The 18,039-nt window shown below is 44.5% G+C and overlaps 1 protein-coding gene across 1 annotated transcript in view; it reads left to right on the top strand.

Annotated features, from left to right (window-relative positions):
• Positions 1–18,039, top strand: part of FCHSD2 (FCH and double SH3 domains 2) — a gene marked incomplete at its 3' end in the record, with an annotated part of 166,427 nt that overhangs the window by 61,456 nt on the left and 86,932 nt on the right. The window contains exon 4 of the mRNA XM_080350470.1: positions 15,835–15,911. Within this exon, the coding sequence (XP_080206596.1) occupies positions 15,835–15,911 (77 nt within the window). The remainder of the gene's footprint in view (positions 1–15,834; positions 15,912–18,039) is intronic.

The following is an 18,039-nucleotide window of genomic DNA, read 5'->3' as shown; positions in this document are numbered from 1 at the left end:
CCTTTCCTTTCCTTTCCTTTCCTTTCCTTTCCTTTCCTTTCCTTTCCTTTCCCTTTCCTTTCCCTTTCCTTTCCCTTTCCTTTCCCTTTCCTTTCCCTTTCCTTTTCCTTTTCCTTTCCTTTCCTTTCCTTTCCTTTCCTTTTCCTTTCCTTTTCTTTTCCTTTTCCTTTTCCTTTCCTTTTCCTTTCCTCTTCCTTTCCTTTCCTCTTCCCTTCCCTTCCCTTCCCTTCCCTTCCCTTCCCTTCCCTTCCCTTCCCGAATTGCCCCATGTGCTTTCCAGCCCCGCTGCCTTTGCCCGGCACACGTGGCACAGGCCGCACGGCCCCTTTCCCTCAGCACCGGCCATTTGCTGCCTTTCCCCAGTTATTCTGCTTGTCTGACAATACCAGCTCCAGGACTTTAACATGTAAAACATATACATGCATATTTATATATAAAGTTCCTGTGGGTGGAGCTATACTTTATATATTGAGAGTGAATAACTTTGCGTTGTAAACACCCAAAGACAAACTTTCCTCCTTCTCTTCTGGCCGCTTTCCACCACTTGATTTTCCGTGCGGACATCGGCTTGGTGATTATTTTTTTTCTGAATTGTTCTATTAAATTCTTTCTTAAATGAGCAGGAAGGAGATTTTTTTAATGTGAATGAAGTCAAGCTGAGTTGGCCGTGGATGCTGTTGGCAGCTCTTAGCAGAGCTGGCTTGCCTTGGAACTTCAGAGAATAAAGTATTGTCTAAGAGGCTGGTTTCCCCCTTAGTGCTTTGGCACCTGTATCCTGAGCTGGGGGGGGGATTTGATTTCTACAGATGTTTAAACATAAACACAACCTTTAACAACCTTTCTTGTAATTGCGTAATCTTCTGTCCTGTTGAAAATAGAGATTTCTTGTTTTAAAAAGATACCCTGTGATTTAAGGTACCAAGATACCAAATTGGTAAACTTAAAATGCTGCTAAAGACAGTTTGAGTTTACTCAAACCTTACTTATAATTTTGCGTAGTCTCAATATCCGCGTTCAAAGTTGCGTCTCTGCTACTGTTTGATTTAGAACCAACAAAATAAACCGCACTAAACCCCATGAAACATATAATAGTATTTTTGAAGGGCAGCTTCAGGAATGTGGATGTCATCTCAAAGCTTTCTTGCGTGACTTATAGGATATATGAGGGCAGATGTTTGACAAAACTGCTTTGCAGGTAGTAATACTACTGATAAATTATATTCTGCTTCTCAGCGTCAACGTGGACTCTTAGGAAGATGGGAAATTTTATATGAGAAAGGAAATACAAAGACGTCAAACCCTGGAAATCCCTGCTGCTTTTCCAGAACTGGATGTGAGCGTTGGATCCACCTCATTTGGGGGATGCTGGTATCACCTTTAGGCCTCGTTTAATGATTTGCAGTTGTTTGGGCGTGAAACATTCACCTGGGATCTGCTCATAGCAAATGTTTTGTGGCTTCACAGGTGATACAGGTGTCGCTACTTTTACCGCTTTAGGGAAAAAAGTCCCCAGTGATTTTCAGTAAGCAGGACTTATGTTTTTCGTGGAGCTAAAGTGGATTTGCTTGAATTCCTGGCTGGTACCAGCACTGGTGTGGCCAGCAGGCCCAGGGCAGTGACCGTCCCTGTGCTGGGAGCTGGGGAGGCCAAACCGCCAATCCTGGGGGCAGTTTTGGGCCCCTCGTCTCAGGGCTCAAAATAGCAGCCAGAGGGGTGGTGGGATCACCTCACAAGAAAGGCCTTGAGGTGCTGGAGCAAGTGGAGAGAAGGGAACGGAGCTGGTGAGGGGCTGGAGCACAATGTGATGGGAGCGGCTGAGGGACCTGGGGGGTTCAGCTGGAGAACAGGAGCTGAGGGGAGACCTTCTGATCTCTGAACTGCCTGAAAGGAGCTTGGAGCCAGGGGGGTCGGACTCTGCTCCCCAGGAACAAGCGCCAGGAGCAGAGGAAACGGCCTCAAGTTGCGCCAGGGGAGGTTGAGGTTGGATGTGGGAACAATTTCTTCCCCAAAGGGCTGTGGGGCATTGGAACAGGCTGCCCAGGGCAGTGCTGGAGTCACCATCCCTGGAGGGTTGGACAGACGGACATGAGGTTCTCAGGACATGGGCAGTGCCGGGGGTGGGTTATGGTTGGACTGGATGATCTTGAGGGTCTTTTCCAACCAAAATGTGATTCTATGAGTGCCCCACAGTGCTGGGCAAGGGGCTGGAGCAGCCCCAGCGCCTCTATGGGACAGCTGGACCTGCTGCCAGGCCAAGAGGACTCAGGCCATGTGGAGAAGCCGCCCTTGTTTCTTATCACCATCAGCATGAGAGAAGCAGCAAGCTTGGGCTTTCTAAGGTTGCTTTTTATAGTCATCCCAGGAGTGTAAAATCCAATTTTGCATTTAGAGTTGCGCAATCTTAGCCCAACTCTGTGAATCTTGACAATTTCAGGCAAATGTTTAATTTCTCTTCATTGAAAGAGAAATTCTGCCTTGGCACCTACTTTTTCATGCAATAAAGTGTCAAATAGACACTGATAGTGGCTCAGACATTAACTGGAGACGGCAAATCATGGGTTAAAGATTCTTGAGAATGTTGTTTTTTCATCTCAACTCCGCTGCAAGTTTGAAGAAACGTTTATTGGTGCTGAAAAATAGAAATTGCAAAAATTCGAGCTGTCCTGAGTCATCAGTGGGATCTTGCTCTACCTGATGCATCTTAAAGACTGAAGTGTGGGGTTATGTGGAGGAAACAACGCTTATATTTTAACCTTTTTGGGAATGTCTTCCAAAAGTGGAAGTGGCAGGTGAGATCTTTTTCATTCTTAAAGGCACAATCCCAGCAGTTTTTATATCCTTGCGTGAGCGCTGATTCTTCCGAAACACCACTCAGATGGAATTCCCCTCACCGCAGTGTATTTCTTCTTTCATTTCTCCACCACATCACATCATCGCCACTGAAACGATTAAGAAATAGCTCATCAGCCCTTTTTTGTGGGTCAATTTTCAAGCCAGCAGGAGAAAGTACCTTTGGTGTCTGCTGACCTTGAATATTGAACATAGCGTTAGGTACGACTGAACTTGTATTTTGCTCATCCTCTGGCTGGCTGGTTAATCCAGCTGGTTTATTTAACAAGTCTAAACCTTTGTTTTCCATAACTGCTTCACAATGCCAAGATTTATTTGCAGATGTCAGCACGTCCAGTTTTCTTTCCGATTTTCCAGCAAACATTTCGCTTATTTATTCAGCTGAAAGAGTTTTCCAGCCAAGTTGAATCATCTTCATTTGTTTGCAGAAAACTCGCGGATCTTCGTCTCTTTGTCTTTTACGCTTTAAATTCATGACGGTGCTTTTAGGACACATTAATACCAAACCGAAACGACGCGTTGAAGGTTGAAATTCACTGTTTGAAGGAGCCTGTTGTAGTGTGTACACTGCAATTAATTGCTTTATTGACCAGAGATCTTTCCTCCTCCTTGGATGTTGTGTTACTTGGAAGAAAATAAACTGGAGGGAAGTGGAGGAAAAGAAAACTTGGAAGCGATGGCCATTTGTTGAACTGCACAATTTTGGCATTTTTCCTCCTCGCATCCTCAAATTTTATCATATAAATGATCTAAGTGTGCGTATTTAACATCTATATTTCATGCTCAACATTGTGATTTGTCCTTATATTCCTTTTCCAATGAGAACATGTGAAACACTTCCCAAACCTACAGGTCGTTTGGCATTAAGGACACTTAGAGAAAATACGAATTTTGGGAGAAAATGGCATTAATGTGTTGGAGCGTTTGTCCTGGTTGTGGCGGTTACTGGTAACACTTGGATGGAGAAATAGGTGAAATATGTCCATCAAATAGGTGTTTTGTGAGATACTTAAGGAAAAGGTGCTTTGCTCCATTAGCCCCAAATTACATCGGTTTATAAACTAATTTATCTAAGTTTATATTGTGCACAATCTTATAGTTATCATCACAGAATCACTGAATTGACTGGGTTGGAAAAGACCTCAGAGACCATCCAGTCCAAGCCTTGGTCCAACTCCAGCCCATTGACTAGATCATGGCACTAAGTGCCATGGCCAATCTCAGCTTAAAAACCTCCAGGGCCGGTGAGTCCAGCACCTCCCTGGGCAGCCATTCCAATGCCTGACCACTCTCTCTGCACAGAATTGCTTTCTAATCTCCAGCCTCAATTTCCCCTGGCAGAGTTGAAGCCCATGGCCCCTTGTCCTATTGCTGACTGCCTGGAGAAGAGCCCAATCCCCACCTGGCTAGAACTGCCCTTCAGGTAGTTCTGGAGAGTGCTGAGCTCACTTTTAAGCCTCCTCTTCTCCAGACTAAACAAGCCCAGCTCCCTCAGCCTCTCCCCATAGGGCTTGTGTTCAAGTCCCTTCCCCAGTCTTGTTGCTCTTCTCTGGACCCGCTCCAGCACTTCAATCTCTTTCCTGAGCTGAGGGGCCCAGAACTGAACACAAGACTCCAGGTGTGGCCTCCCCAATGCAGAGCACAGGGGAAGGATCACTGCCCTTGTCCTGCTTACGTTATAGAAGGTGTAAGATTTTAGCAGTGCTAAAAGCAGATTTATTGTTTAAAAAGAAAACCTCAAACAGAATGAGCAAGAAATATTAGTTTAAAAAACCCCAAGAAAATGGTGATGTTTTAATAGTGATAACGATTTCCAGAGTGAAGTCTCTTCATCTAAACTTTGCCGGACATGCCAAATACCAAAATATACCAAATAGCAAAACATACGCATCATTTATTAACAATATAGCATTGTATTTTCAGGCAGATTATTGTGTTTTCCCCCCCAGTCCAATGTATGTATTTAAACTAATGCCAAAAACGGACTTAAAAGATCTTAATATAAGGGATTCCATAATTGTAGGTTCTATATTCTTAAGATGTAACAAGCTGTGAAGCTAATTACCAAATGCAAAATGAATTTTCCGACCGTAACGTGCTGAACTTCACAACGGTAAGATCTCAGTGGTTATAAACTGATCGATAAATATGAAGCAAAGCACAACAAATGTAATAATTATCTGCCGGCCGGTTTAAGATGAAAAGAAATCAAGTTTTGTGCCTCATAAAGCGTGGAGCCGTCTCGGTGCTTTGTAATCATGTGAACCTTTAATTAAGAAGTTCCCACAGAGCAGCGAACGCCGACCTGCTCACTCGTGAAGACACTGACAATGAATAACCGGGAGCAACTTGAGCCTCGGCTGGGAACGGCGCTTCGGAGAATTAAACCTATGCACAAAATCATCTTTACGACGTGGGAGAAAGTGACTATAAGATACATTCCTCTGATGGAGAATGGGAAGAAAGAATGGTTTGTAATCTAATAAAACACAGACTTTTTTACTCATTATGGATGAGTGTTCAGATTCACCGGTTAAAGAGCTGATGTTCAATGGCGTATTTCCAGTTGTTACGCTTTTTGCAGATATTAAAGACTCAAAAATGGAATTGTTCTGAATGGCGTTATTTAAACAACGCCCACACGTATTTATGGTTTATTTCTACCAAGGATGAGAGAACCATCATTTTCCAATCCCAGGCTCTGTGGCTGACTTGGCAAAGCCTTAAAACACAATTTTCAGTAGCAATCCGACTCTGAAACAAGATAGAGAAGCCGCTAACCAGTCCTCGCTTTAGTCCGACGTTCCTATATTATGTCTATGTAGCTCTTCTAATACCTCACTGCTTTTTGAACTAGTTCAAAGTGACTTCAAACAAATACCTTGAGGTTACACAGTGTGTTGAGCAAAGTCATTCCCTTAAACTAGACTTAACTTGGGTTGGCTTAAGAGATGCCAAGTCTGCATCCCTGCGTCTGAATTAGGAACGTTTTCAAGAACTATTCTTAATATATTTTTGTTTACACTGTCATGCTTAACTTGTGTCCACCATATTTTAATATCTGTGAGGGGTTTATTTTAATATCAAATAACCTGATTAGCCCATTATTATGCATTGACTTTTTAAACTTGTAGCTACTGATTCTTTGCTGGGTCTCAGCTGTATTTGATAAGATAAATGTAAGATAAATAGTTATCACCCTCTCTGTCTCCTGTCCAAAAGCTCTTAAACTATTTTTCTTAATCATACACATCTGTTTTCTTTAAATAAAGTGAAGATTAACGTCTTTAATTTAGGGAAGGTTCTTATGCTGCTTAGTTCATGGTTCTGCATTTTATTAATAGTCTCAGTGGCTGAAGTTACTGGAATATTTTCATCCTGCAGCCTGTTAAAGCCGCTTTTAATTTGAACCCCCCGCTTATTTGGTTCTTTCCTGAAACTGTGTTTCAACACGTCAAAATTCAGCAACATGTGTTTCAGAACCTTGTGATCGAGTGGAACTGAAATCAGCCCATGGAATTTTCGTTACCTGAACTTCTTTTATTAAAATACTCCATTTGGTATCGTGTGTTTTTCCAAGTTTTCCTAAAATTCTGTAAATTCTCTGTAAATCTCACTTTAAAGAGTCTCCTTTTATTGGCACTTAATGTGTCTTTGTGGATGATTGAGCTACTATGTAATTGTATCATCGTATTTTCAGAGTATTTCCAGCCCGTGTTTTCAATTTACACTTTCTTTTCATATCTTTCTACACTTTAATGTAATTATGTAAGAAAATAGATGCGTTCTGTAATGTTATATTCTGCTATGCCTTACTTGCTATGTTTTTATTGTCCTATCCGGTGTTTCTATTCCTATACAGTTCTTTTGCTGATTTTTCTGCACGTTTGTATGAATTGTGCATCCTTCAAACTCCCAGAAAATCGCTATGGAATTGACTCGACCATTCAATCGCTTCAAAAAACCCCTTTGAACTCAGTGCGAGAGCGCGCTCGCCCTGTTTTCAACCACTTCTCTGCCGTCGAGTGCCAAGTGCTGCGTGAACGCGTTATCAAAGTTGGGAGGGGACAAAGCTAAATGAACCTTTTTCTTACTTTCTTTAACAAATCATAGAATCATTTTGGCTGGAAGAGACCCTCAAGATCATCCAGTCTGACCATTAACCCACCCCTGGCACTGCCCCATGTCCTGAGAACCTCATGTCCATCTGTCCAACCCTCCAGGCATGGTGACTCCAGCACTGCCCTGGGCAGCCTGTTCCAATGCCCCACAGCCCTTTGGGGAAGAAATTGGTCCCCACATCCAACCTCAACCTCCCCTGGCGCAACTTGAGGCCGTTTCCTCTGCTCCTGGCGCTTGTTCCTGGGGAGCAGAGCCCGACCCCCCTGGCTCCAAGCTCCTTTCAGGCAGTTCAGAGATCAGAAGGTCTCCCCTCAGCTCCTGTTCTCCAGCTGAACCCCCCAGGTCCCTCAGCCGCTCCATCACACTTGTGCTCCAGCCCCTCACCAGCTCCGTTCCCTTCTCTCCACTTGCTCCAGCACCTCAAGGCCTTTCTTGTGAGGTGATCCCGCCACCCCTCTGGCCGCCATTTTGAGTCCTGAGGTGATTCTGGTGCCCCTAGGGCCGCCATTTTGTGTTCTGAGGTGATTTTGGTTCCCCCAGGGTTGGGCTCTGCTCCCCAGGAACAAGCGCCCGGAGCAGAGGAAACGGCCTCAAGTTGCGCCAGGGGAGGTTGAGGTTGGATGTGGGGACCAATTTGTTCCCCAAAGGGCTGTGGGGCATTGGAGCAGGCTGCCCAGGGCAGTGCTGGAGTCACCATCCCTGGAGGGTTGGACAGACGGACATGAGGTTCTCAGAACATGGGGCAGCGCCAGGGGTGGGTTATGGTTGGACTCGATGATCTTGAGGGGCTTTTCCAACCAAAATGATTCTACGATTCTCTCCTGTTTCCCAAGAAACTTTGAATTAACTGTGGCAGTAAGACCTGTAAAAGGAGAAAACCAGATGTTTTACCATAACTTCATTCTCTTCCGTCTCTCAATACCAGTTTTATATGGTCTATGCCTCAAAACTCTCTAAAGGAAATCTCTTTAAATGGTGTTTTGTGCCCTCTTGGTTTACAATCCTGGAGCCTTGAGAAGACGTGGAATAATCCAAAGAGTGGCTGCAGCATCTTGGCACCTTCCTCCCCATCGCTGCTTGAGAAAGGGGGTTTTGGAAGAAACCAAACTCTTCCTCCCGAAATTCTGGTTCTGAGACTTCTCATTTCTGCTTTGTGAGGTCTGAAAGTAAAATATCTTCCTTCTCCAGATAAGAGGTTCTGCAGTAATTTCTGCTTTAGCACTTGCTGTGTGGTTAAGAAAAGGCAACTGTGAAAAATGACCGTATTTAGGTTTATAAAGAAGAGCTTCACAAGCCAGAAGAAGATTGCAAGTATAGAGAAGAGTCATTGCATATGGTCTAAACACTTATATTTTGAAGACTAAACCAAGTTTATTATTTACAATCTGTTGAACTAATCTGTCGGGATATTCTTAATAACTGAGATAAAGAACCTACCTGTGTGTATTTGCTGCCAAGCACAGTAGAACAGTGTGAGTAGATCGCCTCCTATTCATCTCTAGGTTATAGATCTGTCTTGGATTGATGAAAAATCAGCAATATAAGAGGTTAGAGGATATTTTGATGAAGAAATCCGAATTGTTTCCGGGTCCAGTTCACTTGGCTGCGGAGGATTTAACCTGCGATCGTTTCCCATCTTAGAGCTGTGAGTTTTGTCTTGGAAAACATTGAAAAACTGAGCAAGACTTAAGTTCCATAGCATTAAATTCCTAGAAAACCATTGCAGCAACAGATCGAAGCGTTACGTAAAAACACTTAACACCAGTTTGTTCTAATTTTGGGACTTTGCAGTTACAATATAACAGGTCTGGAAATAGAGGTACAAGGTGTCTTGACTGTAGGGAGCTTATTGATTCTTTCATGTGATGATATAAAATTCACACTAGGAATGACAAGACCGTGATGGAAAATCATGTAGATATCAAATAGTTCTTTGTTAAATCGAATGAAGTTGTGTGCGCTTATTACATTTACGGATATTGGCTCAGGTTGGGTCGGCGAGTGTCCCAATGGGATTGAAGCCCAAAATCAGCCTGAAAAATCAGCGCATTGCCCTTCATGTCGGGAGATTTTGACCAACTAGAGAGAGACCAGAGGAGAGGGGTGAAAATCAAGGGAAAGAAACCCCAACAGGTTACAAATTAAGCCTGAAAACTGGGGTAGGACCATTCCTCCAAAAACCTGGCGGACTGTGGTGTCAATGGCCTTTTGCCTTCAATTTCTGTGGGAATAAGCAATTCCTGGGAGTGATTTTTCTTTGCTTTTTAATCCCTTTTAAGGATTGACTAGAGAACATAATGCTCAACTTCAGGAGCAAGATATTTTGGCATGAATTATCACGCTTCCAGTGAATTAACAGTTTTAGCTTTAATTTAACAAACCAGATGAGACCTGTGACGGAGAAAATATTGGACATTTCCTTTGCTCAACCTGATTGCAAGAGTGCCCTGGGTGATACTTAATTGCTGTACATTAAGTTTTCAGCTTTCCCCTTTGTTTGCCTTTTTTTTGGTCAAAAATAACCAGAAATGAAGCAGCTTGGAAAGAAATTATGAATGAAATTCCATATTTTCTGACACTGGAATCATCTAATGGTAGGAAGGAACATCCCATCTCCGGGAAGGAGAAGCAACAAGATTAGAGACGCAGCTTTACATTAAATAACGAACCTTTCCTCATGTTTCTGGGCAGTTTTACAATCATTGCTTCGGGCACCCGGAACCTTTTTATCGATGGTTTAAACACATTAAATGTGATGCAGATAAACAGTCCTGGTGTCCTTTTAATCGGTGCCTTTTCCAATGTATCCCGATGCTCCATCCAAGTCCATGCGCTGCCTGTTTTGTGGTTTGTTTTCATATGTATTTAGTGATGGTCCCATTGCCCAAGGCCCCGGGTAAGCTCTGAGCAAAACAATTGCCTCTGACAAGTGTTTTTGTCGTCAGCTTATAATAGAAATTAAACCAAGTCATATCCCGAATTGAGTCCGTGCTGCACGGCGTTCATTCCCATTTACTCATTTCCTTGATTGAATCTTGCTCTAATAAATCAAATACCGCTGGAAATAATCGCTGCGAAGACTTAATAACCAGCTCAGAATTTAATATTGAGACTAAACTGTTCTAATGTTGGAGTTTTCTTCTCCCCACGCAGACGCTTTGGAGTTTTCCGCTCCCACACGTCTCCCCGTCCAAGTGTTTTGAAGGGATGTTGGCAAGAAGCAAATGTGGTTCGAGTTATTCTTCGAGCTCAGGAAAAGAAAACAGCCCTGTGATTGATAAAGTCGCCCCCGATGTTTTTTGGCACTAAATATGAGTCAGACTCATTGAGCTAAATCATGTAAAATTGTACCGAATTAAGAAAAGAACCTGAGAGCATCGGGGAAGCACGAGCGGCTGAAATGGCTTTTGGATGCATCTAATTTGTTTTCATTTTCATAGCAGAAACATTCTTCAAAATGTCAAAATCTTACAGAACTCAGTCGTGTAGTTTTTTTCTTTTTGAAGGATTCTCTGTATATTTATATAGAAGTTTCTCTTCATTCTCAGCCAGTTTTACTCTCCTACAACTGAAAACATGACTTTAAAAATACGTGACATCAGTCAAACCGCTGTTTTTACAAGGCCAGGATATAACTCTCAATTTTATTTTTGAAGAACCACCAGTGGTTCTTCAAAATTCGTGGTCAGTGGGGCAGAGTCCAGTTGAGGCCTGGATCTAGTGCAGTGCCTCAGGGGCAGTGCTGGGGCCGCTGTTATTCAATATGTTCATCAATGACTTGGATGAGGGAATAGAGTGACTGTCAGCAAGTTTGCTGGTGACACCAAGCTGGGAGGAGTGGCTGACACGCCAGAGGCTGTGCTGCCATCAGAGACCTGGACAGGCTGAGAGTTGGGCGGGGAGAAATGTAATGAACTAGAACAAGGGCAAGTGTAGAGTCTTGGATCTGGGCAGGAACAACCCCAGGTTCCTGTGTAAGTTGGGGAACGAGCTGTTGGAGAGCAGTGTAGGGGAAAGGGACCTGGGGGTCCTGGAGACGGCAGGGTGAGCATGAGCCAGCACTGGGCCCTTGTGGCCAGGAAGCCAATGGTACCTGGGGTGGGTTAGAAGGGGGTGGTCAGTAGGTCAGAGAGGTTCTCCTGCCCCTCTGCTCTGCCCTGGGGAGACCACACCTGGAATCTTGTGTCCAGTTGTGGCCCCTCAGTTCCAGCAGGACAGGGAACTGCTGCAGAGAGTCCAGCGCAGCCACCAAGATGCTGCAGGGAGTGGAGCATCTCCCGTGTGAGGAAAGGCTGAGGGAGCTGGGGCTCTGGAGCTGGACAAGAGGACACTGAGGGGGGACTCATTCATGGTTACAGATATCTAAAGGGTGAGTGTCAGGAGGATGGAGCCAGGCTCTTCTCGGTGACAACCAGTGACAGGTCAAGGGATAATGGGTTCAAACTGGAACACAGGAGGTTCCACTTAAATATGAGAAGCAACTTGTTCCCGGTGAGGGTGGCAGAGCCTGGCCCAGGCTGCCCAGGGAGGTTGTGGAGTCTCCTTCTGTGCAGACATTCCAACCCGCCTGGACACCTTCCTGTGTAACCTCATCTGGGTGTTCCTGCTCCATGGGGGGATTGCACTGGATGAGCTTTCCAGGTCCCTTCCAACCCCTGACATTCTGGGATTACCAAAATAAAATAGAATTCTCCATCTTAAACGCAACTCACAATAGTAATGGCCCAACATTGCTGATTTTTTCTTGCTGTTATCGGAGAGTCTTAATTTGAATAGTTTAATAGCACAAGTGGCTTCCACATGTTTGCAGGGTTGGTTGCATTGGGGGTAACGTCTGCAGGATTCCTCGGGTCGCTGAATATTAAAAATGACTCAGAGGGGACTATTTCTCTGTCTTTCTCAGTCCAAGGTCCCTTTTCAATGCAACAACAATAGCAGAGCATGGATTGATTTTGTAGAGATGAAAGTTTTAAGAGGTTGGTTGATGGATTCCTCTCTGATAAAGACAAGCGATCAAAATGATGCAATTAAGGCTTTTCTATTGAGCAGAATTTCATTTCTAGGTGTTGATTCCTTGGGTGATCGATTGACACAATTTTCCACCCCATCCATCCATCTGCGAGGCAGATTCGCAAACATGTGAACAAGGGAAAACCAAGACATGGAGGAATTATGTGCGTCTTCAGATGAGTTAAAATGTGGTTTATACCACAGCTGGTCTGTTGATACTATTTTATATTTGCGCTTTTAAAATCCTGCTTCATGTTCATTTAATTTGGCTGATGTGATACCCATCTACAAGAAGGAGGATCTGGGGAGCTACAGACCTGTCAGTCTGACCGCGGTGCTGGGGACGGTCATGGAGCAGATGATCTCAAATAGCATCACAGGGCACATACAAGAGAACCTTGTGATCAGGCCCGGTCTCCATGGGTTTATGAAAGGCAGGTCCTGTTGGACCAACCTGATCTCCTCCATGACAAGGTGACCCACCTGCTAGATGAGGGAAAGGCTGTGGATGTTGTGTGCTTAGACTGCAGTAAAGCCTGTGACACCGTGTCCCACAGCATCTCCTGGAGAAGCTGCAGCTCATGGTCTGGATGGTGTATCTGTGATGGGTAAAGAACTGTCTGGAGGGCCCAAAGAGTTGTAGTGAACGGAGCCAAATGCAGTTGTTGGCCGGTCAGGAGTGGTGTCCCCAGGGCTCAGTGTTGTGGCCAGTTCTGTTTAATCTCTTTATCAATGATCTGGATGAGGGAACCGAGTGCACCCTCAGTGAGTTTACAGTTGACACCAAGTTGGGTGAAGTGTTGATGTGCTGGAGGGTGGGAAGGCCATACAGAGGGGTCTGGCCCGGCTGGATCCATGGGCTGAGGCCAATTGTGTGAGGTTCACCAAGACCAAGTGCCGGGTCCTGCCCTGGGGTCACAGCAACCCCAGGCAGCGCTACAGGCTCGGGGAAGAGCGGCTGGAAAGTGCCCGGCGGAAAAGGAGCTGGGGGTGTTGGTGCCAGCGGCTGAACATGAGCCAGCGTGTGCCCAGGTGGCCAAGAGGCCACCAGCATCCTGGCTGGTAGCAGCACTGGTGTGGCCAGCAGGCCCAGGGCAGTGACCGTCCCTGTGCTGGGACCTGGGGAGGCCAAACCGCCAATCCTGGGGGCAGTTTTGGGCCCCTCACACCAAGAAACGCCTTGAGGTGCTGGAGCGAGTGGAGAGAAGGGAACGGAGCTGGTGAGGGGCTGGAGCACAAGTGTGATGGAGCGGCTGAGGGACCTGGGGGGTTCAGCTGGAGAACAGGAGCTGAGGGGAGACCTCCTGATCTCTGACCTGCCTGAAAGGAGCTTAGAGCCAGGGGGGGTCGGGCTCTGCTCCCCAGAAACAAGCACCAGGAGCAGAGGACACGGCCTCAAGTTGCGCCAGGGGAGGTTGAGGTTGGATTTAGGAACAATTTCTTCCCCAAAGGGCTGTGTGGCATTGGAACAGGCTGCCCAGGGCAGTGCTGGAGTCACCATCTCTGGAGGGCTGGACAGACGGACGTGAAGGTTCTCAGAACATGGGGCAGTGCCATGGGTGGGTTATGGTTGGACTCAATGATCTTGAGGGTCTTTTCCAACGAAAATGATTCAAGAACACACCAAAGCGGAGTTACAAGATCCGTTTCTTTTACCAAAGAGGTTGCACAGCGCTTGCAGGGAATTTGACATTTTTGACCTTTTCTGTCAATACTTATTGATTCAAAATAGTGCAATTTAAAAGAAACCATTTGTTATTACTATAAAAAAATAACTAACTGCACTTTTCTTCCAGTTCAACGATACACACCTTATAATGAAGCGGAAACATTAAATAAAAATCCCTTCTTGTTTCACAGCCATCGGTGAGCAGACGGTTGTAGTTTTGGTGAAGTACAGTTTTACATATTTATACTATAAATTGTTGTAGTGTTTTTTTCAGGTACGAAGGGTTGTGAATGAGGTGCCAGATTCAGATACACCACCCTCCCAATATGGCTTTCCCAAAGTAGAATTTGAATTCCTTACACCCCAATGGTCTGTAACGCAAGGAAACTGAGAGGAAATTATGGATTTCACCATACATTTCATATACATTTCAGAATTTACATTGTTATCTTTAATAGCGCCTTTACTCACTAAACCTCCATCCCATTCCCTAAAGTTACTTTGAAATAAATGTTAAGGAAACGTGTCATCCAGCAGTAATAGGAGAACATTCTGCATGGACTGCTTGCTTATTCTTCAGTTAAATATTCTCTCAAGCATGTTAAACGTGATTAATTACACCTTCAGTAATAGGGTTTCTGTGTGCAAAAAATGGCTTTATTTGTCCCTTTTTGGACAATTTTTGGGTGAGTTTGGTGTTTGTGGATGTTCGTTGGGCATTTTGGGGCAGATCCCATAGGGGAAGTTGCTTCCCAAGGGATAGAAAAATGCGAATAACCCCAGGTAGAGGTACCAAATAAACCCCCAACTCTTTGCTTTTTTAAAGCAAATAGTATATTTCCTTTTATCTGAATGGTTTTTAACAGTTACCTCGTGTCATTTGTGCATTTAAAAGAGAAAATGAAAGAAATTACAGTGCTGGAATTTATAGTTACAGGCATAACTTTACCTGTGGAAAAGATTGAGTGTAGAGGTGAACGTGTCAGAATGCAAATAGAAATATATTATATATATAATATATAAATAATATAGATGTAGATATACAGATATGGATACAAATATGAATACCGACGTGGAATTTGAAAATGATCCTTAGCTGGGCAAACAGTGCCATGGAAAACAGGGAAGGGAACTGGGAATGATGTGGAAGCTCAGAATGGGAAATCACAGTTTCCCACTAATAAATGGGCTTCGCAGGGATGGTTAATGTAAATCTGGTCATTAAGCATCGTTAACACCCAAAACTGGTACCCGGCTCAGTGAGATCAGTTCAGAGCAGGAGTTGGACTCCCAAGATACATCTAATATGATATACCATCAGTTTTCTACTAATGGTATATTAGGAATAATTAACTTTTTAGCATCGAATGGGCTGCTAAGGATGAAATCTGGTTGTGATTTTTGAGATACTTCAAGCCGGCCTAGCAGATGATAGTACCTTAAATACACTATGAAAAATAGATATAAATGATACAGCATGTGCTTATCATTGAGTGCGTTGGATCGTCTTTTCATTCCATTAATCCCAAAGCGATATATATGATATAAATAAGATTACAAGGCCAAGGGGAGACCTCTGAGACCCTGAGCTCAGCTATGAAAACATTCTTATTGATTTTCTGAGACGGCGCAAAGTGAAACCCGGAGACAAAAGAGCGTCATTAACATTAATAATTAAAGACGGGCTGCATTTTGCAGTCTCTAGTCTGCTGTAATAATGTAATAAAGACCCCATCCTGTGAGCAACCGAAGAATCAAAACGGAGCATTTGGGTTTGGGCGCATTAAATGAGCAGATATTTCATTGCTTCTCAGAACCCCTTGTCCTGATGCAGTGAAATAAAACCTTTTATTCTTACAGCCATGAAACATTTTATCTGCAATATTCCCGTCTCTGATTGTGCCACAAATGTCCTCGGTACCATTGGTTTTATTGGCATTGGTCACACACAGAAGTATTTTCAGTGTAAATCTCAGCTAGAGATTCAAAGTATTAACATAGAACTCAGTTCTTATTGTCAACAGAAACCAAAGTCAAGCACAAATACAAACCAGAAAACAAACTCCAGTTGTACATTGAAGTCGTTTGCTAATGCTATAGATTATTTGCTTCTTTATGTGTCAGATTATCATGGTATTTTAATTACCTCTTATTTTTAACTCATTTTTTCCTTCTTTGAACAGAGCATTCAGAAGCTGGCGAGCCAATACCTAAAGAAGGACTGGCTGGGAATAAAAGCTGATGAACGAAGCGATTATAGGTAATTTAACAGCTGGATATCTCCCAATAACCATCTTTAGAATTTCAATTTGTAGAATTCTTTTCCTTAACCATGAAACACTTGCTCTTCGTCATTATTTTTTCTTTGTTGTAGAGTTAAAAATGAAGCTTCGTTTGCCCCTGAAATTCTGTGATTAGTCTCAAATCAATGTTTATTACTTCAAAAACAAAATAGAGAGATAGGACGACTGTTGTCGTGCGCCCTGTTTGGGTGTTAATGCTCATATCTGAATATATATTTTAGTAAATAGCTTTAAGGTTAGAGTAATAAATGTATTTTTCATAGGAAAAGACAGCAGTAATTTTCTTTTTAGGGGAACATTCGTCATGATGATCACATCTAATAATAACGAGGCAGCAAAGCAAGAAACGCTTGTTTATAAAACTCCATGTCATGAACGTGAAAGGTGGATCGTAATATAAAACCAGGAATTATTCAGGCTCCCACCTTCAAACAGCACCTCTGAAATAGTTGGGAAAGTATTTAAGATACTGTATTTCAATGTGTTCTTTGCATTCTGACCAGTTTTGTTTCAAATGGGGAGGAATCATTGATACATTTGTGGTTGAACTTTCAGTCCCTTCCCACGGCTTGTGTGCCTGAGAAGAAATAAACCGAATGATCAGTCTGAAGTGTATTTAAAACCTTCCTGTAGCACGCAGACCCACGTTCTTTTGCTGATTTCAGCACTTCAGAGCTTTTCTAATGAATTTTTGGGGCCCTGCAAAACTCTGCCCACATCTCCGGTTGTGTCCTTTGGTTTATTCCGCCCCATGAAGAAGCTCCAGGTGCCTGAGGCAAAATCACTGAACAACCTGGGATTATTTCACAGAATCACAGAATGGACTGGGTTGGAAAAGACCTCAGAGATCATCAAGTCTAACCCTTGGTCCAACTCCAGCCCATTGACTAGATCATGGCACTAAGTGCCATGGCCAATCTCAGCTTAAAAACCTCCAGGGCCGGTGAGTCCAGCACCTCCCTGGGCAGCCATTCCAATGCCTCACCACTCTCTCTGCACAGAATTGCTTTCTAATCTCCAGCCTCAATTTCCCCTGGCAGAGTTGAAGCCCATGGCCCCTTGTCCTATTGCTGATGCCTGGGAGAAGAGCCCAATCCCCACCTGGCTAGAACTGCCCTTCAGGTAGTTGTAGAGAGTGCTGAGCTCCCCTCTAAGCCTCCTCTTCTCCAGACTAACCAAGCCCAGCTCCCTCAGCCTCTCCCCATAGGGCTTGTGTTCAAGTCCCTTCCCCAGTCTTGTTGCTCTTCTCTGGACCCGCTCCAGCACTTCAATCTCTTTCCTGAGCTGAGGGGCCCAGAACTGAACACAAGACTCCAGGTGTGGCCTCCCCAATGCAGAGCACAGGGGAAGGATCACTGCCCTTGTCCTGCTGACCACGCTGGTTTGGATACAGGACAGGACACCATTGGCCTTCTTGGCCACCTGGGCACACTGGTGGCTCCTTGATTGTGAGATGATCAAAATCACAGCGTCTATGATCTTATCCCAAGGTAGCAACATCTGATCTGGCTTTGGCTCCCAACCAAGTTGGGAGGGAGTGTGGACCTGCTGAAGGCAGGAGGGCTCTGCAGAGAGGTCTGGATAGACTGGAAAAATGGGCTGATTCCAATGGGATGAAGTTCAACAAGGCCAAGTGGCGGGTCCTGCACTTTGGCCACAACAACCCCCTGCAGTGCTCCAGGCTGGGCACAGAGTGGCTGGAGAGCAGCCAGGCAGAAAGGGACCTGGGGGACTAATGGACAGGAAGCTCAACATGAGCCAACAGTGTGCCCAGGTGGCCAAGAAGGCCAGTGGTGTCCTGTCCTGTACCCAAACCAGCGTGGTCAGCAGGACAAGGGCAGTGATCCTTCCCCTGTGCTCTGCATTGAGGAGGCCACACCTGGAGTGTTGTGTTCAGTTCTGGGCCTCTCAGCTCAGGAAAGAGATTGATGTGCTGGAGCAGGTCCAGAGAAGAGCAACAAGACTGGGGAAGGGACTTGAGCACAAGCCCTATGGGGAGAGGCTGAGGGAGCTGGGCTTGTTTAGTCTGGAGAAGAGGAGGCTTAGAGGGGAGCTCAGCACTCTCTAGAACTACCTGAAGGGCAG

This window comes from Nesoenas mayeri (assembly GCF_963082525.1).
Source record: "Nesoenas mayeri genome assembly, chromosome: 1".
Lineage (NCBI taxonomy): Eukaryota > Metazoa > Chordata > Aves > Columbiformes > Columbidae > Nesoenas > Nesoenas mayeri.
The sequence above is the reverse complement of the archived record's forward strand: the minus strand, read 5'-3'. Positions and strand labels throughout refer to the sequence as shown.